Here is a 21,179-nt window from a genome sequence, read left to right on the forward strand (position 1 = left end):
TGTACCGTGATAGAGTATTTTATCCATGTTGCCCACCCTGACCCTCAAATGGTACGTAGTAAAAGTTAAATCTGTAGGATACGGCTGGGCAATATATTGTTATTTAAATGATGTGATATGAGACTTTAACCATCTTTAGAATTTCTTGTGATGTCTTTTCCTGGTTTTAAAGTCTGCATTACATTTTTCTGAACTTACCAGACTGTTCGACTTGTTCTGATACTCGGCTTACTTAGCAACTTAGTCATTATAAACACAAAACAGGTGATAATTTGTTAGTATTTTGTCAAAGTATCAATAGTCATCCCTACAATACTGTTGTGAAATCGATGTCAAGGTAAAAGATATTGTGACATTTGATTTTGTCGGCCAGTCTGAGCATTAATGAAGTGATTTTCAAGATATTTATTGTGCATCACAACACCCTAAAAATATAGAAATATCATCTCAAGGCCATGTCGTCCAGCGTTGATATAGGATATAATTATGACTCGATTTGATATCAACCAAGCGCTTATAGCCTCAATGTGCAAACAGCCAAAATCTTCAATTTAGTTAAGAAACGTCCATCGGAGTAGATTTCTATAAGACAACAATCTGTAGAAATCTTAGTAGAACCCACAAAAGTGTGATTTTAGTCGTTCTAAAGCAAACATCCGACTGCAGGTGAAGCCAGTTCACCTCTAAAAGAAGCAGGTGGTGGAGACGAGCTGTGGAGTTGTTTTGTGTAGGTCATTAAAAGGCACGCTAACCCCGCTGCTGCGCCTCGCTCGGCTCTCTGGCGTGTCCCAGCTTGACACTGACAGCGCAGAGCTGTTCACCAGAGCAGGGAGGCAGCGAGGAGATGGCTAAAGGCAGCCAACCCTCTGACTGCCTCAGCTCCTCCTCCATCACTACCCAAGTCCCTGCCTTTGTTGGCAGCTTTCAAGTCGAGGCCCATTTCTCCCTCCAAAAAGCACAGAGGTATTTCACGGATGTTTAGAGGAGTCTGTGATTTGGAACCCAAAAAACTGATTTTCTTGCTTCCTTTCTTTAGATTCTTCCTGATTGTACTGGTAAATGTGAGGGATTAAATGTCCTTGAACTTGTTTCAGCCCAGTTTTATCAGAATATCTTGCCTTGGCACAGACTAAAAACTTAATGTTTTGCAGTTATTTTAGCATTCTTTTCCCCTCGCTAGTACTCAAACATAATGTCGCTGTAATGATATCTGTTCGCCCAAATCTGTACACACTCCTGTCGGCACTCACTTTGCAGAAAACACAGACACTGTGTCCTTGGCGCAAAGAGCTCCAGCCTTTTGAAGTCAGCCACTTGTCTTTCATCAGACAGTCTAACAATAGTGAAGTGCCTGTTGACATTCGACAGAACTCGAGGACCGGTTTTATATCGTTGAGTGTTTGCGTGGGTGGAGAATCTCTTACGCTCTAAAAATTAGAGGTCCTTTGAGGAATCTGTGGATGGATTTCACACCTGGATTAGACTTTAATTGTGGATGCTGAAAAAATGTTCCTCCCTTCAGTTCAGTTCAAGTTGGGAATACGTAAACACAGCAGTCGTTTGTTCACAGGCAGAATATGATCTCATTATGACCTCGACTTAGTGTTTAAACCAAAGAATGACCAAAAATGCAACAATCAACAAACCTGGTTTATGGTCCTGCCGCGCACTTGTTTATACAGGAAGACAATTTAGTTTAACTGTGAATACAAAGACTACATAGACTTTGTCAGGCTAGAATTTGACCTCTTCAGATGTGTTGTGTAGATTATATATTTACAGTTATATAAAACAGAGAAAAGCAGAAATGTTTGAGAACCTGGAAACTGACAATCTTGGCATTTTGGCATGACAAAGGGCTTAAAAGACTTATACAAATCATCTGGAAAGCATCCTGTGGACTGTTAAAGGTTAAGGAATATCTGATTCTGGTGAGGTGTCTCACAGTCTTATAAAAACGTGTAGCGCGTGGGTTTACTACAGGCACACTCACACAGCCAAGGATGTTGTTAGAAAGCCTTTATTTGTAAGGGGATCTAACAAAATCCCGATTTGGCCCGATTTCGACCCATGCTGGGTCCTCCTCAGGCAGGGGAAGCAGAAAGAGGAATCAAAATGCAATCCAGTTGTAGAGTATCCTTTTAAAAAGAGCCACGAGGCGCCTGGAACCCTGGATTTCAGAGTGTAGCGTGCTTCCTCCCGGCAGGTCCTGCTTCTGATCAGGGTCTTTGGTGTAACAGCCACACTGGCAGCGTGACTGTCAGAGCTGTCTTCACTCCTTTTGTCCTCATGACTATTTATGGTTGTGTTATGGTTTTGTTTCACCCCTCGCTTCAGATGGAGGCACTCGGTTATAAATTCCCCAGCCTGGAGTTGAAGACCGTGCTGCAGTCCTCTGTGTAAAGACAAAAGAATCGGGTTTATTTAGGAAAATGCTCTTCCAATAAGACGCTCTCCTGTGATCACAAACCACAGCGGTGAGCAGCCCTCTTGTGAACCAGACATCACTGCGATTGTAAGCTAAATGTAGTGTGCTTGCTCCAGTTCAAACCCAGCCTACAGCACATGAACACATGGAGAAGAGATCAACAAAGAGATTAAAGTGCTGTTTTTCTTGCTCGCTGTTCTTGAGCGGCAGTCAGTCACGACTCTCCTGCTCTCCCCCACCGAGTCGGTCCAGACTGTGTGTGGGTGGAGTTGGACTCTTGACAGATTTGATAAATAGTTGAATTTTTTGCGGTTTGTACTTCCTGTCTGCACCCTTCACTTGAACCCCGTTAATGAAAATGAGCACAAAGCAGGACTGCTGTAACGTGTGTATAAGGATAAAAGATCGCCTTGAATATCTCATCAAATTTGAGCCCCGCTCTCATTCATTCACGACCTTGCAGAGGTGGATTCACACACTTAAAAATTAGATGTTTTTGAGACTACAAGGAACTTTTAACAGTCTCAATTTGTAGTGAACCCCTCTGTAGGACTTGCATAAGCAAATGAGACCATCTGTGAGAAGACGGCTATTTCTTTATAATTTTAATGAAGTTATTCTTGATGCCCGTCATCAGGTTGGATTCCAACTTGTCCGGCTCAGATAATTCATGAAGTCTTAGCTCTTAAAATGTATTAAATAAGCTAAGAACGTTTCTGCAAAACCACTTTCAAATTGAACGTTTCTTTAAGTTTCAACTTCACGTTCGATTAGGTTGAGTTTTATATTTCTCTCTTGTCACAACGCTGTATTTAGCCCTTGATAAGTTGACACTTGATTTGGTTCAGTGCCACAGTTACAGAAGGAGATGTTCCAACTCCCCATGCAAAATAGCTGTTAATGGCTGGAAATGTTGCCAAAAAAACACCTGGTTTTGTCACCACAAAAGCAGCTGGAAATGCCCCCAGGTGTCCTTTTTAAAAAAAATATTATGTGGTGTGAGTCAAACTGCAGTCGGCCGTGTGGCAGCCTCGTTGGTTTGTGATTACGCTGTGACACCCCCCCGATTAGAAACTCGGCTAATGAGCATATAATATAAAATGATAGACTTGACATATAAGTGGTTTGTAGAAAACGTTAGCAGCTAAGATTGTATACCAGCAACTGGGCTCAATAAAATAGTCTGAAAATCAGCGTCAATGTTTGTTACTTGACAGACAGTTGATAGTTGGTGCTTTAGAAACTTCGCTGTAAGTCAGTAATTATCCAAAGAGAAACTTTAAGACATTTAATTTGAATGGACAAGGTGAAGTTTTTCACCTAAATTGTATAGTGGAGATACAATAAAGCAAAGTGAGAGAAAAAACAAGTTTTACAAGGACTAATTATGGATAACAGAAGTGTTGTACGTGCATAGTACACGTAGGTACCTGTCTGGTCTGACACCCAGTCAATAAATTGTGTTTGGCAGTAAAACAATTCCAATATTTAACCTGGATGTACCTCACACCAGTAAGGGGCGATCCTCTCGCTGCCCAACATTATTATTATTATTTTTTTTTATAGAAGGGCAGTTTTATTATTCTCATCCATTTTTTCTTCCAAGATCCTTTCAGCTGGTTCAGAGCTTTAATTTGAAACATTTTGGCTCAATTCTGTGAACTCCGTTCTGTCACCACCTGCTGTCGACGAGGCTAGTGTGACTAAATTAGCTTCACAAAAATCACTTCAGTTTCTTAACTCTTCCTTCAGTGAATACTATATATATACAATTTGCATTTAGAGTGCCTCGTGCAGAATTTCAATGAAATGGTGTGTGCGCATAAATATCACAATCAACTGGAGTTGTTCGGTCGACCTTCCTTGAATTTGTCAACGGATATTTTCAGTGCAGTGCCAGGACTTGTTGGATTGTTGCATTTTGGAACATTTTTATATATTTTGCAGCCATTTTCCCAAAAGATCAGCCAAGTTCTTTTGTATTTAGCCTTTAATTCAACCTTTTAATCTTCTGAGTCATCATAAATCTGAGAGTTAGTCTAATTAAGGATGGAGAGAGTTGTTTTCCTCCCCTGCCGTGGTTGGCGGGTTGGAGGGGGGGGTCAACCAAACTTGTGCTCTGCTGTGTCTTCCCTGCAGGAGTGGGAGGCGGAGAGCCACGACTGGTACTGCTTCGAGTGTCACCTACCGGGCGACGTCCTCACATGTGACAACTGCTTCCGGGTGTATCACCTCAAATGTCTGTCGGAGGAGTTCAAGCCCAGAGATGGAGGATCCCACTGGCAGTGTGTCGTCTGCAGGGTGGGTGCTCAAACTTGGACGTGTGTGTGTGTGTAGACTTTTAAAGGTTGTGTTTATACTTTTTAATGACTAGTGAGTATATTTAAACGAGGGAAAGACAATCGGTGATGTCTGTCCATCTTTGGTTTTAGATTTAAACTCATAATTGCAGGATTTAAATGGTCCAACAGCTCACAGGTGCATGAAATACTGGGTGAGAATCAACTCAATTGCAAAACTATAATTTAAAAATAAAGGTCTCTGCAAATAAACGATTCTCAACATGACGAATTCACAACTTATAACATCAATAAAATATTTGTCTCTTTTGGGTGATGGCTTGGTTTCAGCGTTGGTACAAGCAGGAAACTAATGGCTACCTCACTGAAAGTGTGTTATCAGCAAGATAAACAGAGATGCTTCATTGTTTTTCACTTTTCAACCAGTTCCTGATACACAAAGAAATCAGATTCAGTCTTTATCTCTTCTCTTTCAGTCATTTGTAGCTTCACTTCTACTGTCGGGTTCGTGTCTTTGCATATTTTAATTGTGTCTGAGGACGCTGAATTTATGTCGTATTCAGTTTGTAACAGTTTCCCTCTCTTTCCCTCCACACCATCCCTCCTCTTCTTCCATCCTGCAGGGGAGTAAAAAGAAGAACCTGAACAAACAGGAGATGAGTAAATACCTGCGCTTCATCGTCCAGCGTATGAAGGAGAGGGTGAGAACAGCCAAAATATTTATTTATGCGATCCATGTTTCATAAATTTATGACACTACATCATGTTGTCCATGGAATCTGTTTAACAGCGTTCAGCTGCTGGAGAAATGTTTTAGTAAATATTTTACTAAAGCTCACCCTGACCATTTTACGGATGTCTAGATTTTATAAATGGAGATGTGAATTCTGTTTGTTTTGAGTTCCTTTTCTTATTGAACCCTGCGGCTCTGGATTCTTGTTATAGATTGACAAAGAAACATATTTATTCTGCAGCTGGCAGAGTGAATGTCGGCTGATTTTTTATTTGAGTCAGAATAAGTTTAATGCCTCGTTCTGACACTACAGGATGTTTTGATCAGTGATTCTGTCCTGCAGCCCTGACTAAATGCTTTTGACGACTTGTACTAGGCCTTATTCTTTAATTCCAGTTTGTCGTGAAAATCTGGGAAATGTTTTGAAAGGTTAAACTTTAACTTCTACCACTTTAGTCGCACTTAAAGGGCCTTAATTCTGCACTCAGTCTGCTGTATTCATTACAACAACATCCCTTTCATTCTCCTCCCATTACACCAGCCGTCTTCTGTCTTTTCATTTATTAGCTCTCCAGTTGCTCGCTCATCTCCTTCGATCCTATCTTCAGTCTCTCCTCCCTGTCCAACCTCTGCTCCATAAAAGTTGTGTTAAATCTCATTACTTATCCTCCACCTCTCTTGTCCTCCTCTTCCCGTCTCCCTTCATCCCACCGCTCCCTATAAAAAAGACGGTATCAAATCTCATCTCATTTACCCTCCACGCTGCCTCCATCGCTTTAGGTCTCCCATGTGTCCCTGCTTCATTACTCCATCTAACACCCGCCTCCTCCTCCTCCTCCTCCTCCTCCTCCTCTCTATGACGTGGTATTAAATCGTTATCCTTCGACTACATTGCAGGCAGTGGACCTGAACAAGAAAGGCAAAGACACTAAACATCCCATGTACAAACGGCTGATCCACACTGCGCTGGACGTCACGAACATCCAGGAGGTAACCGTGAAGCCCTGCGTCACTCTGTGAAAGTCCAATTAAATCTAATTTTACTGGACCTAAAGGAACCATCCACTTTTTATGTCCTATCATTCTTTTTCCAGCAAAGAAAACTTGCCAACTGCCCACACTTTTTTGCCTAGATTGACATTTTAGCAAAATAAAATTTAAAGTTTTGCTAAATTATCTATTAGCAAATCCTTTTGCAATTTACTCATGAAGGTACAGACTGGATGAACTACTGGATTACTTTGATACTAAAGAAACCCTTAAAATGTGATTTTATTATTTCTATGTGGATTTATGCATTATGCATCATTTATCATCTGTTTTTAAATAATTTATATTTGATTTATTCACTTCATTAATTGAAATTTGACTGTTTCAACAATACAAAGGTACAGATGAGTAAGGAAACTCCAAAAATTAAATACATATAAACATAGATATAATGAATAAATACATATTTGTGTGTGTGTGTGTGTGTGTGTGTGTGTGTGTGTGTGTGTGTCAGCCATCATTCTGCTGTGCTGTGGTCAGTGGTGCATCACACCCAACCTCTGCCAGACACATTGGAGCTGAGCCCAGACCTGTGTGTGTGTTTGAGACAGAGTGTGTGTGTGTGTTTGAGACAGAGTGTGTGTGTGTGTGTGTGTGTGTGTGTGTGTGTGTGTGTGTGTGTGTGTGTGTGTGTGTGTGTGTGTGTGTGTGTGTTAATAAGTACACTGCCCTCTCCTGGACCTCCCTCGTGTCGGTCACCAAACACACACACATAGGCTCAGCATGTGAATAGACCTCTTTGTACTCATTCCCCTCTTTTCTGACGAACTTTCTCCCTCTCTCCATATTTTGGACTCTCTGTCTCTCTCTCTCTCTCTCTCCCTCTGTCTCTGTCTCAGAACCTGGCTGAAGGAAAATATAAAACGTTTGAAGAGTTTAAAGCAGACGCTCAGCTGATTGTCCACAACACGGCCATCTTGTATGGAGGTAAGTTGTACACATGTGAATATGTTGACCTGTGTGGTTCACATTGCGCCATTAATCTGCCTCGCAGTCCGTATAAAAGGCGCGATGAAGGGACAGTTTTGTTCCCTTTGTTTGCCTTTATTGTCTATATAAATAGAAGTTCTATAGCAAAAACATCATGAAATTTAATGTGGAAAAGTCGCCTCGATAACCAGACAGGTGATGTGACACCTTCCAAGATGCATTGTGGGTCAAGATCTCAATCACAGCACTTTATAACAACGTCCATATGATTTATAAACAGTTTGCTGAGACATTTTCAGATTCACAGGTGGAAACATGCAAAAAAAAACTTTGATTTGTACCTCTTTTTGTTCCACAACGCCATCATGCTTAACGAAATGACACACCAGCGTATCATGATGCCGTTGCTGCTTGCTTCAGTGTAAAACATATTTTTACATATGAATCGACTGAACTCTTGATTTATCTTTGTTTGTTTGTGTTTTGCAGTTAACAGCGACCAGGCAGAAATTGCGCGGCTGCTCTTCAGCGACACGTGCCACGAGGTACCGACGCTTTAGTTTATTCTTGTGAGATTTAGCTTTACTGTAGTTGTTATTTTAAGAGCTTATTTTTGTGTTTCCTTTTGATTTTTAAATTCTTGTAGAGTCAAAATTTATCCAGAATGATTAACACTGAACTTTTTTCTCCTTTCCTTTCTCTCTCTCTCTGTTTCTTTTCTCCTCCAGTTGAATGAGTTGTTGTTGTGTAAGAACTGTTTCTACCTGTCGAACGCCCGGCCAGACAACTGGTTCTGTTACCCCTGTGTGAGTACAACCACACCTGCAAACTACAGACCGAAGTACAGCTTCTGTGGACCGAACTGTGTTTTTAGTCATTGTATTATTATTGTTAATTTGTGAGAGTCGTTGTTTGATCTGAAGGATTGTGGATTAAAGCTCAGGTGTATTCGCATGTCACTGTCAGGTAGAAATACACCTCTGGGTCGTGTCTTTGTTCTATCGGGTTTCTTTTTGTGTGTGTGTTCACCCGGCAGAGCCCCAGCCACGACCTGGTGTGGGCCAAGATGAAAGGATTTGGCTATTGGCCGGCCAAAGTCCTTCAGAGGGAGGACAACCAGGTGGACGTACGCTTCTTTGGCCACCAGCACCAGAGGTGAGCACAGCTGGCAGACATCACAACAACACACGACATCACTGCTCTGTTTGATTGTCTCTCAGCAGGCAGTCTCACTCAGACCCTCGATTGTAGCGAGGAACAAAAAGATGGAAGAAACCGCTTTCAGAGCTAAAAGATCACCTCAATTAAAATCTTAAAAACTTAAAAAGTAAAAGCAGGTTATCAAAAAGTAACTGAAACACTATTAAAACAACTTGAAACAAATTCTGATGCCGTCCTGTTTGGTTAACGTCGAGCACTGTCTCCACCAGAGCGTGGATCCCCGCAGACAACATCCAGGACATCAAGGTGAGCGTCCAGCAGCTGCAGGTGAAGCGCAGCAACGGCTGGAAGAAGGCGTGCGAGGAACTGGAGATGTATCAGCGCTTCCTGAAGGAAGGCCGCTTCTGGAAAACGAAGATGGAGGACGCCAACATACCACACCAGCATCTCCAGCAGAACCAGAACCAGAGCCAGAACCAGAGTCAGAGTCAGAGTCAGAACCAGCGGCAGCAGCAGCAGGAGGGAAGCGGGAGGACGGAGAGGCTGGAGCGGACGGACGAGGCCGAGTCCAGCATCTCCTCCACCAGCAACGAGCAGGTCCGACATGTAGGTTAACAGACGCTTCTTTTAATGTTGGCTTGTTCTTAAAATCTAGATTTTTACAGTTTTTATTTCAAAAGTGACACAATTTAATTTAATTCATAGTTAATCTGTCACATATTGTTATGAAGCTTATTTCAGACCACAGTTCTGCCGTAGTTTAGAGAAAAAGGAGGAAAAATAATCAATAAAAGGGCAACACAACAAACAAAGGTGAAATATATATTGATGATAAAATTCCACAAACTGAATTACTGTCGAGATTAATACAGCGAGCAGTGGCACCTGGTGGCTGGACTGCACATTGTTACTACATCGTACAGGTGTTTGGTATTGTGCACAGTTTATGAATGGTAAACTTTATTTCACCATCATCACCATCATCATCAATCAGCAGAAAAAAAGAACTTTCTTTGTGTCCTCTTTTTGTTTTCCCAGCTCAAAGGCAGCAGTCAGGAGCCCAAGGCCAAGAAAAGCCGCCGGTCACAAATGGTCGAGCCCAAAGAAGAAGCGAGTGTAAGTCATTGATAATATTTGTGAGTCGTTGGACACTTTTATTGTCTTATTTGGTTACAGCTTGGCAGATACTGTGGCTGATATTAGTTTATTCTAGATATAAGTTAGTCAAAATGTGTTTAAATATCACATATTTGCAGATTTTTTGTTGAGCTGAAATCTTGTCCTTGTGAGAGGATTTGTGACAACGTTAAAAAGGTTTCGTCTCTCTTAATCTGTCTGCTTGCCGTTTCCTTCTTCGTATTACTCGATCAGCTTTATTGTCTTTGTAAGAGGTTTTCAGACAAATGTTGAGACAAGTGATGTTCGCAAAAAAGTAGCTGTTGATTGCTAAATGTTTTGTTTCCTGGAAGCTGGTGAAGGTCTAACATCCAGGTTATCTGCAGGGCTGGAGGAAGGTTGCAAGTTGTGATTATTGTCTTTATCCTGGGTCATGTTGTCACTTATGGTGTTTAGGGCTGTAACGATACACCAAACTCACGATTCGGTTTGTATCACGATTTTTGACCCACGACTCGATACAAACCTCGATTTTTTTTTTTCTAAATTAAACATTTTATTTATCTAACATTTCAATAACTTATGTATATAAAACTTGTCTGATAGTATTGTGGAGGGCGTGTCTATCTGATGGTCTGTTAACTGCACAGATCCCTCACTCAACTTATTACAGAGAAATGTCCCACAAAACAACGTTACAGAACCAAACTAAGGTAACGTAGTAACTGTAACTGTCTTTGACAACAAGTTAAAAATACCACAGCTGTACATGGAGACGCCTCCTTCCTCCCACCCGTCCTACAGACTCCTCGTCACATTTCTGCCCGATAAACAGCGTCTGTCACCAGCAAAAAAACTTTACCTCACCGAGTGTTTCTGATGAAAAAAAATCTCCGCGACGGTCAGCCCTCCAGACCGAGACTTCAGTGAACTTTACCCCGGAAGACTGTCTCCGTCGGTTTTGATTGACAGGGGAAACACGGGGAAACCCCTTGAAAACACACACGTCATCATCATGACGTGTACCGTCACGTCTCTTTAGGAGCCGCAGCGCCGGCTTTCTGTGTGAATTACGCAGCGGTTCGTCTTTACAGCGGTGGAGAAATGGCGAACGACCGCTGCGGTGTTAATGTGGTGTTACTTACAGCTCATAGGGCTGATCTGGACTGGAAGTTGTGTCGCGATTCTGCCTTCTCACAGCGCGAGACAGGTTCGTGGATCTGAGTGTCGCGATTTCAGCTTCGATATGTGTATCGTTACAGTCCTAATGGTGTTCCATCATATTTGAATACTTTAGCTGGCATTAAATTGTGTCTACGTCTTTAAAGGCCATTCAGAAGTCAGTCTGTGCTCAGGTAAAATATAAGATATCTTCCCCTTTCTACTCTGAACCAGGATCCGGAGCCAGAGATGGAGGCGGTCAGCTCCAGTCAGGAGATCCCGGTGTCGTCGGCGCCGCAGCAGCCAGAGAAACTATCAGTGTCCACGCAGACCAAGAAGGCCAACGGAGGGTCGCCGCGCACACTGCACCGCGGCACCCAGACCAACAGCGACGGCGCCTGCCAGAACATGTGCCACGAGAAGTACACCAAGGTCTTCAACGACGTCAAGGAGATGATGAAGGCCGACAACAAGAGGGAGACGGAGCGGGTGGTCCGAGAGGCTCTGGAGAAGGTTTGTTAAAAGTCTGGTGGTTGTTGAGGTTTGAATCTCTTGAGAGCTTCAGGTAAAAATCCAGCGTGTCCCGTCTGTCTGTGTCCCTTCAGCTCCGAGCAGAGATGGAGGAGGAGAAGCGCCAGGCGGTGAGTAAGGCGGTTACCGGCGCTCAGGCGGAGATGGAGAGGAAGTGTAAGCAGGTGAAGGAGAAGTGTAAAGAGGAGCTGGTGGAGGAGGTGAAGAAGCTGGTGGCGCAACACAAACAGCTCATCTCCCAGACCAAGAAGAAGCAGTGGGTGAGTTCCAAGCCGTGTCATTTTATCTCCAGGTCCTCGTCTGATCTGATCCTGTCTGCATGTTTATAAGTAAAATGTAAATGTTTAATTATGCGACCGACTGTCTCGTCTGCAGTGTTACAACTGTGAGGAGGAGGCGATGTACCACTGCTGCTGGAACACCTCGTACTGCTCCATCAAGTGTCAGCAGGAGCACTGGCACGCCGACCACAAACGAACCTGCCGCAGGAAGAGATGAACAAGCCCCGCCCCCTCCCCCCTCTGACCCCACACAGCACGCCATTGGCTCTCTCCTCCTGTCAGTCAGTGTCTTCAACAAACACACAAACACACACACACACACGTCCCTCCTGCTTCTCTTCTTGCCTTCCTGAAAACTTTGTGGACCCGATGTTTTCTGCGTGAAAAGAGCAATTTGTTCCCCCTTTTTTTTCATTTTGTTTCTATTATTTAATGTACCCATTTTACTGATTTTTCTCTATTTTTTGTTTGGTTTTTTTCCCTCTGAATCGTGAACAGATTGCTCGAGAGTGTGGCTCAGATGCAGAGTTACGGTATGATTTTGTGTCGTTACTTTGGATTTTTTGTTTTGTTTTTTCTTTTACTGAAGTGCTTATTACGAGCTTGTGTCAGAGAATGTGTTATTTAAGTGTTTAGTAACAGATGAGCATTAACTGAATACATTTTATTACCTGAATTTTTAAAAACAAAGATCACTTTTCTTACTGTAAATGCAAACAAACACACACACACACCGTCGATCTTGCAAGAGAAACCATACTGTAAGTACCATCGCAGCGCTGAGCGAGCTCTGCTTTCATAGAGAAAACCTGTTTAAAAAAATGACAAAAAACTGCATAAGATCTTAAATAGCGGATGACATGGCTCACAGACGTTAATATATTTTGTTCTATTTCGTTTTATTTCTTGAAACTATTGTGGTGGATAGCACCTTTTATCATTTCTACCTAAAAAAAAATCTTAAAGTCACTTATTGGGAACAGGGTCACGAGGTCGGCCTTAAAAGACGCCGGCAAAATAAATCTTCCATGTACTACTATTATTATTATTAGAATTAATATTATTATGCACATTTTTGGAGTCTTTTTTCAAATGGACTGAAATTTTTACGAGTCGGATACTAAAAGGTTGGCATGGTGTGGAGTTTGCATGTTCTCCAGGTGTCTTTTGTGGGTTTCCTCTGAAGACACGCAGGTTAATTTGCGACTCTTAAAACTTCCCCGTCAGTGTGAATGTGAGCGTGGATGGTTGTTCAGTGTTTCAGCCTCCCAACAACCTGCAAAAGGAGAAGCGGTTATACATAATAGATGGATGTGATGATGGGGAAAAAGTTTTATAATCTCTTACAATTGAGGACATGTTGGCGATCTTGACGGAGCTGGATCGTTGGGCCCTGTTCAGACCTTGTGTTAACATCCATCCTGGGGGATCCGATCCATCCAAACCATTGAAATTGTAACCGAGACATCACCAGACCCCCTTTCAAATATTGCAGAATTTTGAGAGTTGTAGCATGAGAAGAAGAATTAACTTCTAAAGAATGAGCGACGACATATTCAAAATCTTTGGTGCCTTCTTTTAAATTCGGCATTAAATGCAGAACATGAAGCTGTTTGTTACCTTTTAAAAAGTGTCAGTTTGTGGCAGCATTAAACAGTAAAATACAGTAAAGAGCAACTAAAATAGGCAAACTTTGTGTCACCCGTGGAGAAAGTCCCCAGACTCCCTTTAAAAGTCACTCAATTTTATGAGTTGTTAAGTAAGGAGCAGGTTTATAAACTTTCTGAAACGCTGTCTATGACAATTTTTTAATTATTTGGCTCGTTTTGTGAATTCGGCTTTAAATGAAAAACAAGAAGTTGTTTGTTTCCTTGAAAAAGTGTTTGATTGTCGAAGCATCGCTGTACCAGCCTCGCTTTCTGCCGATGTGTAGCAGCTGTTTGAACACTGTTTCAACTGATTTACACTAAATTTAAGAATGAAGATGACATTTTATTGACGGTAAACACGTCAATTTTTACAAATACAGTAAACAGAAACTAAAATAAACTACATCTTTGTCACCTGTGGAGAAAGTCCCCAGACTCCCTTAAAAAATTGCACAGTTTTGAGACTTGTTGACCGACGAGGATCTTTTAAAAATAAATGTGAACAAATTTGAAATCATTGGTGCCTTTTTGTAAATTCGGCATTAAATGCAGTACATTCATTTCTGTCTTTAAGGCTCCATCTTTATCACCTGTGGAGAAAGAACCCAGACTCCCTTTAAAAATCGCTCAATTTTGTGAGTTGTTGAGTTCGGTGAAACTTTATAAACTTTGTGAAACGCTGTCAGTGACAAAATCTTAATTATGTGGGCCTTTTTGTAAATTCGGCAAATGTTTTACATTCTTCCTCCCTTTGTTTAAATAAAACTGCACATGGGGAAAACGGGAAAGTGAAGAACCAATCACAGTTTATCACTCGATACACACTGCATGTTAAAACCACGTCTGAACAGGGTCTTAGAGAGAGGATCAATGATTTGACAGTTTTTTGCACACTTCAGTTTCTTAACAACCCAAATGCTTGTAATATTGCCAAAAAAAATTCCAACATTTTGTTGAACCTACCTGAGAAGATGTGGTGAGTCCTCCCTCCTCCACGCTCTCCTACAAGCTGAAAAAAACAATTATTTTTCCGAGCGTTGTCGGTGTCATTTTTTATAGTGATGTACACTCGAAAACTCTTTTCTTTTTTTATCCTGAAGTGACTTTCACTGCTTATACTGTAGTTGGTGGTCAGTGCCTGTTTCTCCTTTTTGTTTTCTCATCCTCTTTAAGGCTACATGCATGTTGATAGTTTCATAGTTTGTCTTTTTTCATCATTACAGTAAAACAAATAAAAAAAAAAGAGTAAAAAAAAAGAAGCAGTGACGACGGATGGACCAATATAAAACATTATGCAAATGTGAAAGATCAAATTAATCTTTTCTATCGTTTTCCCTGCGCTGGATGTCGAGTGTCGATGGTGTATAAATATGGTGCTTGGAAAATCTGTTTTTTTTCAAAGGGGCAATAAAATTGCCAGTGTTTGATTTTTGTGACACTTTTAAAGTTTGTTGACTGTTTCCTCAGTTATGAAGATTGACTGAACAGAGGAAAATACTTCAGTTACTCTGTAAAGACGCTTCGCTTTTTTTCTTTTTTTTTACACACAGATTACCTTTTATCAGTTTGTGCTTCTGTAAAAATGTGACAAATGAAATACCGTAAATTCTCTCACAGTGGGCAGCACGGCCTTTATACACCTAAAGGGTGAACCAGGCTTGTTTTATCCAACTCCTCTTATTTTTACAGTATTTGTGTTGAAGTCCTGCTGCTTTTATTTTGCTGTGAATGAAAACTCAAAACTTCCTTCATCACTGTAGAGGATTTGTGTGTGCCAATCCCGCAATACATACACATTATATACCGTATGCACCAGATGTTAGTTGACATCCATCAACAGGATCTGTGGAAGTCAAACAAAGACGAAACAAAAGATTTAATACTTTACTTTTTTCATAAAATCAAAACGAGCTTTCGGTTTCAATCACTGAATCCAAAGGCGAATAGGATTGACGACAGTCTAAGTGAATATCACGCTAGAAACAATGTAGCCAGACTTTTCCAAGAAAAATTAAATTATGTACATTTAAAAAGGCTGGAACCATCGATTGTTTGTACAATAAATTATATATATGTGAATTGATCAGTCATCGAAATTGTTGCAATAAACAAATCAGTTATTATTTTCTTCAGACTAAAAACCTGCTCAGTATTTGTATTTTTGGAATTAGGACATTATTAGTAATCGCTTCCTTTGACCATGAAATGCTTTTATTGTGAAATACGTACAGGAAGTATTGAGTTTCATAAACAGCAAGATGAAAGCAAAAGGCTGGTGTTAATTCTGTATTTTTTTTATATCATCCAGAAAAATCTGAGTGTTGGTTCTTCTCCCAAACCTTCCTGACGGCTCCGAGCCTTTTGGTTCCTACTGCAGATGTAAATTATTTTTTTTTCAAAAACACAACACAAATATATAAATTAAATCAAATTTCATCAGTTTTTTATCAAACAAACAGGAGGATAAAGTGCATCTATTTGAGATTATTTTCAGCGGCGGTATAAAACACAATTGGAGGAAGATTTGGAGCTTTTGATACACAAATAATACTTGTTGGTACATCTGTGTTTCAGCTGGATGAAGAAAAATGCCCCACTATTAGAGAATTTACGGTAGCTGTCCCCTCACTCGTCTCTTGAGTCTTTCTCTGGAAACTCATTTAAGTGTATCACTTTAAGATGTAACATGTTGTTGTACAGTTAAGCTCCCGTTTGACCGTCAGTCTGCCGCAGCTCATCGTTCGTTCCCACTTCTCATTATTTGTTTTTACGAGTTGATTTGTTTCTGGTGGACGTTCTCTTGTTTTCTCACGGTTCTCATCTGCAGGCTTAAAGGTCAAACATGCCGTCTTTTTCTTTCTCTCTCTCTCTCTCTCATCATTGCACTACGTGTAAATAAACTCTGTCGATATCTCCTCCCTCATATTATATGTACATTGTAAATGGACTCACGAAGATTTCAGCAGTTTTTTTGTCTGTGTTCACAGCGATTCTCAATGACTGTTAGTTCTAGTTTTGTACAATGTACAACTGTTATCATATCAGCTCTGGTTTCTGTTGTTGTTCCCCCCCAACACTCTGAGCTTTGTGACATCTTCAGTATGTTTTGTGTTTTAATTGTTTTAAAACGACGCCGCACCTTTCCATGTACCCGGAAATACTTCAGTGTGTTTTTGACGTCATGTTGAAGACAAATAAATTGCATGTTGTCCCTAAAAAAAAAAACCGTCTCGCGTGTTGAAGGCGACACACGTGTGACCTCCTCGCTCTGACTGATTTTATATTCGTCCATCCAGCCGTTCAGATTTCAGCGTGAAAAGTTTTTCTTTTTTTGTTTTGTTTTATTTTTCTCCTTAAAACGTTTTTGACGTCATTCCGGTTTGTATCTCTGGTTTTTTTTTAACTGCATGAGTAAAAAAGGTGTGTGTTTTATATACAGCTCCTTTTTTTTTTGTTTCATTTTCTCCTCATGTAAGAAAAGACACGGTTGCACTCCCTCAGAGTAACGCAAAGTGACAATGATGTTTTGTTTTTTTATTTTCTGGAACTTCAGTTGAGCTGAATCGCATCTTTTTTTGAAGTTGTTTTTAGCTCGAAAATCAGATTGTCGCCCCGACTTTCCGCTGCTCTTATCCCGGAGTGTTTGAGTTCATCGTACTGTGCGAGTACTTGTACTTACAGAGTATTCATGTACTTTGTACCAGGAATAAAACCAGAGTGAAGTTCTTTTGTTCTCACCTCCTGTAGGTCATCTTCTGTTCTGTCCATAATATGTAAACTATTAATTGTGGCTTAACATTTTCTATGCTCCTGACGTTCTTTTTCTTTTTTTTTTTTTTTGATGCTTTAGCTAGCAATATGTATATAAATATATTCTATGTGCTAACATGGAGGAAATAAATGTATCAACAAGTTTCCTGTGTTTTCATCTTGTGGTGTTTTTTTGATGATGACTGAGCTTTGGATTAAAGGAACAGTTCACCTAAAAGTAAAAGTTCAGCCATCATCTCCTCCACAAAACATTTCTGGAGCTTCACAGCAAAACAGAGCTGCAGCGTTCTGTGTATCAACTGGAGCGATGATTTGTAAACACGTTATTTTCACGCACTTTAGTCCGCTGCGCGCTAACTCTTTTAGCTTTGCAGCTACAGTGAAGATAGCAGCTTTAAAAAGTGTCAAAATAATATCTTGTCAAGTCGATTTGGGATCTTGGTGCTTTCCTGATACTTGGACTACACCAGGTTTAATTTTTTTGTCTCCGGTTACTTCAGGTGTTTTTGTCTGTTAAATATCAGAAAACAAAGAGACATCTTTAAATGTTAAACGGCTTAAAATCCAAAATATTTAGTTTACAAAGAAACAAAAAGGTGCAAATGATCGCACTCCAGAACCAGAGCATATATATTGAGAACTTTTTATCTGAGACCTGTTCAGTTTACAAATATTGGTAGTTGTTGGTGTATTTGAAGTGGTGGTGAAGTGTTTGACAGCCTAAATATTTTGATGGTATATGATCGATTGCTGAATTGTTTAAACTCTGAATATCAAAATTATTTTCCAGTTAGTTTCTCATTAGCAGCTGTTTTTTAACAAACTAATTTATTCACTTGGTAAAAAGTTCTGTTTGTAAACTCCATCTTAATCTGTAGAAAATGTTTCATATTCAACATCTGAGACACTTTCAGAACTCAATATAAAATAAATACTGTGACATTTTCTGGAACTATATTACACTTTTAAAAAAAAAATCACATTTCAGGCTCTAAACTTACATGAAAACATAAAGAAATACGCAGACAACCTGTTTGTTTTTTCTGTCAAAATTGTTGAAATATTTATTTAATTGAAAGATTTTATGTCAACTCAAATAAGACATTTTTTAAAACCGTTAAAAAAAACATACTGGGGGGAAACATACATTTTGCTGATAAAAGAAAAAGAAACAAACGGTGAAGAAAGTGCTTTTTTTTCTTTTCCCAAAAAAAATAAAATTCCTCGTGTGTTGAAACATTCTCGACCTCTGACCTCTGTAATGAGTTAAAGGGTCTCCGGGTTAAAACGCCTTCACCTTCCGCCTCCTGCTTCAGTCTTTATATTCCTGTCGTGACATCACTGTATGAGCCCTGATTGATCGGTCCATGTAAAAATATGAAGGACTTCTGACTCTGATATTTACAATAGTTACCGGCTGCTCGATGACGATTCACCTTCTTTTTTTTTTTTTCCCAGCCGGAGGTGTTCAAAGAAAAAGAATCCAGTCCTGCTGTCGGTCTGTTTCAACTGAGGAGTTTCATTCCTATTAATAACATTTTTTTTTACAAGATCAGAAAACCTGTTTGTGTCCTGATGGACGTGATGACTGAAGAGTTCTGATCCAAAGTCTCTAGTGCGGGTCATTGGGTTTATTCTAGTTCCTCCTGGTGACCACTAGAGGGCAGCAGAGGTTTAAATTAAATCACCAATATCTCTAATTCTCCTCCGTGTATTCAGTAATTCACACTCTTGAAAATGTAATCTATTCCTCCGCCTGCATTATATTACCCACAATGCCTTCAAGTTGCATTGTGGGTAATGTAGGCTACAGGTTCTGAGATGGAAGAAGAAGACGTGCAATAAACAATTATATCTGTTGTTCCTCTGTGTCGATTTTGCTCTCTGTTGTCTGTAATGAGTCATACAGCGGAACCTGGAGCCTACATTACCCACAATGCAACTGAGCCACTGAGGGACATCCCTGGAATCAGTTTATCAGATTACATGCTGCTACTTTTGTCACAAATGTATCTCTGCTTGAGCTTTGTTTTTATGTTTGTCCGTAAACCCGCTTCATAAAATCGTGTTTGTTATAATATTTCAGCAGAAACGACAGATTTATTCTCCCCCCCAAAAAAAGACAAATTCTCTCAGCTTTTTTATTTTTTAAAATTTGTTTGAGTTTGATGAGTAAATTAAAGTAAACATACGATAAAAGCAAATCAAACGCTGCTGGAATCGTCTTTGACGTCGCCTAAAATGCTCAAACTGGATGAAAGATTACTTAAGTGTAAAAACTTTATTGATTTTATCCAGTTAAAAAAAATCTGAATTCTTTATATTTCTGAATGACTGAAGAGAGAAAAAGAGGTAAAAATCTGTTATTGTGGGTGAATTTTTACGATTTGGCAGAAATTCAGGACGTTTTTTTTTTAATTTGAGGACACAAGTTACCAAATTTAAAGAACAATGTTTAAAACAGTCTCTACTCAAACCTTTTACAGATGTAATCTAATAAAAGTTGGTGTAAATCTTCCTTTTCTGGGTGTTTTTGGATCAGAACTCTTCACGTGGAATCAAACTCCTCAAAGTTTCACTCGCAATTTTTCCTTTTGACCGAAAACATTTCAGACCAACACGCAGATTTTAAAAAGAAAAAAGCGTTGTGTGTCAAACTGCTTCTGTCTGCTGTGAATCCTTCACTCATCTCTTAATATAATCTATAATCATATATTTCTATTTTTTCCATAATATGCTTGATGCGAGCGAGCTTCACTCCAGATAATACAACGCCTTTTTTGTTTCTTTATATTAGCAAATATTCAAGAGCAAAACATTCTTGAACGTCTCAGTCATATACTTCTAAAAGAGAAACAAAATAAATTAAATCAGTTTCTTTTTGTACATACTTACATGATATGGATTAATGCGTCGCGTTCGCTTCGGTCGAAGCGCGTTTTGTACGGAAAAATAAACGGAGTTAAAGGCTGCAGCTGTTTATGAAAGTTAGCACGCTGATCTCCTGCTGAGATGTGACGGACGGTTCAGAAAATGATACAAAAAAATGTAACACTTACAAAAAAAAAACCCAACAGGCTAACATGAAACAAACGTGTCGTACCTGGCGGTGAAACAAACGGACGGACGGCTGCGATCGCCCGCTCTGACTCCGCCCTCGTATCAAAACATATCTCGCTCTTTAATGGTTTGATATCGTAAAAACCTAAAATATCATTTTTGCCACAGTTTGTTTTTGTTTTTTTGTGTAAATATCCTTTTCAAAAAAATAGCCTACACTTTTTTTTTCCGAGGACATGTTAAAATACCAACAAAACATTTTAAAACAACCGACTTTAACGGGAAAATATAGAGTGACGCGCCATTTTAAAACGCCCGGATTGCTACGTTAACGATTGTCCTCTTCTGCCGCCTCCCTGACGCTTTTCAGTAAACGATCGACACAAACGGACTTTGACTTTCTTGCTCTGGACGGGGGGCGACTGCACTTCCTCTCAGGCTGAGTGCGAATCCCACCGAGCCTGGGAGAAAGTGCTGCCTGAGAGACGAAACTCAGGGCAAAAAAGTCTCCTCCTTCCTCCTGTCGTGCCACAAACTCGGCCTCACAGCTCCGGTTCTACTCGTTCAGTCTCAGGAGCTGACCGTCTTTGCATCCTCCTCGATAAATCCCTCATCCACCTTCACGTCGGGCCACCAGGGGGCGCTACATGTTGTAAGCCACATAGATGGGGTCCAGCTGATCGGCCAGGAAGCCGTCGCGCAGGTGCATGCGCTGCTTCTCGCCGCGGGAGTTGATGGGGATGACGCCGATGTCGACCACCACCACCACGCCCACGATCAGGTAGTGCTCCTCCAGCACCACGTTGGTGACCAGCGGGACCAGGTCCAGGGCCTCCTGCTCTGAGCCGTCCAGCTCCACCACCACCACCAGCAGGTTGGTCCACGTGAACACCGCGCTGGAGCCACCACAGAAGAAGAAGAAGAAGAAACAACATGGCGTTCAGCAAGTTAGACTTCTGGATCTCAAAGATTTGAAGGAAAACAGGAGCCGGAAAACTTTTAGCAGCG

General features: G+C 40.5%; 2 protein-coding genes across 13 annotated transcripts in view; one reads left to right on the forward strand and one right to left on the reverse strand.

Moving 5' to 3' along the window:
- The window catches only part of zmynd11 (zinc finger, MYND-type containing 11), a 30,510-nt gene extending 13,256 nt beyond the window's left edge, over positions 1-17,254 (forward strand). For 5 of the 7 annotated variants that reach the window (XM_030402028.1, XM_030402031.1, XM_030402032.1 and 2 more), the window contains 12 exons: positions 4,568-4,729; positions 5,352-5,429; positions 6,359-6,451; positions 7,351-7,438; positions 7,931-7,986; positions 8,170-8,247; positions 8,478-8,596; positions 8,872-9,208; positions 9,641-9,718; positions 11,114-11,392; positions 11,485-11,670; positions 11,786-17,254. In XM_030402028.1, coding sequence (XP_030257888.1) covers positions 4,568-4,729; positions 5,352-5,429; positions 6,359-6,451; positions 7,351-7,438; positions 7,931-7,986; positions 8,170-8,247; positions 8,478-8,596; positions 8,872-9,208; positions 9,641-9,718; positions 11,114-11,392; positions 11,485-11,670; positions 11,786-11,908 — 1,677 coding nt within the window. In that variant the 3' untranslated portion in view covers positions 11,909-17,254. The remainder of the gene's footprint in view (positions 1-4,567; positions 4,730-5,351; positions 5,430-6,358; positions 6,452-7,350; positions 7,439-7,930; positions 7,987-8,169; positions 8,248-8,477; positions 8,597-8,871; positions 9,209-9,640; positions 9,719-11,113; positions 11,393-11,484; positions 11,671-11,785) is intronic. The other 2 variants (XM_030402030.1, XM_030402034.1) reach the window with 1 other exon arrangement.
- A 1,224-nt stretch (positions 17,255-18,478) lies between these two features.
- Positions 18,479-21,179, reverse strand: part of dip2ca (disco-interacting protein 2 homolog Ca) — a 179,505-nt gene continuing 176,804 nt past the window's right edge. For all 6 annotated transcript variants that reach the window (XM_030402170.1, XM_030402168.1, XM_030402167.1 and 3 more), the window contains one exon: positions 18,479-21,067. In XM_030402170.1, coding sequence (XP_030258030.1) covers positions 20,815-21,067 — 253 coding nt within the window. In that variant the 3' untranslated portion in view covers positions 18,479-20,814. The remainder of the gene's footprint in view (positions 21,068-21,179) is intronic.

Source organism: Sparus aurata, chromosome 21, assembly GCF_900880675.1.
Source record: "Sparus aurata chromosome 21, fSpaAur1.1, whole genome shotgun sequence".
NCBI lineage: Eukaryota > Metazoa > Chordata > Actinopteri > Spariformes > Sparidae > Sparus > Sparus aurata.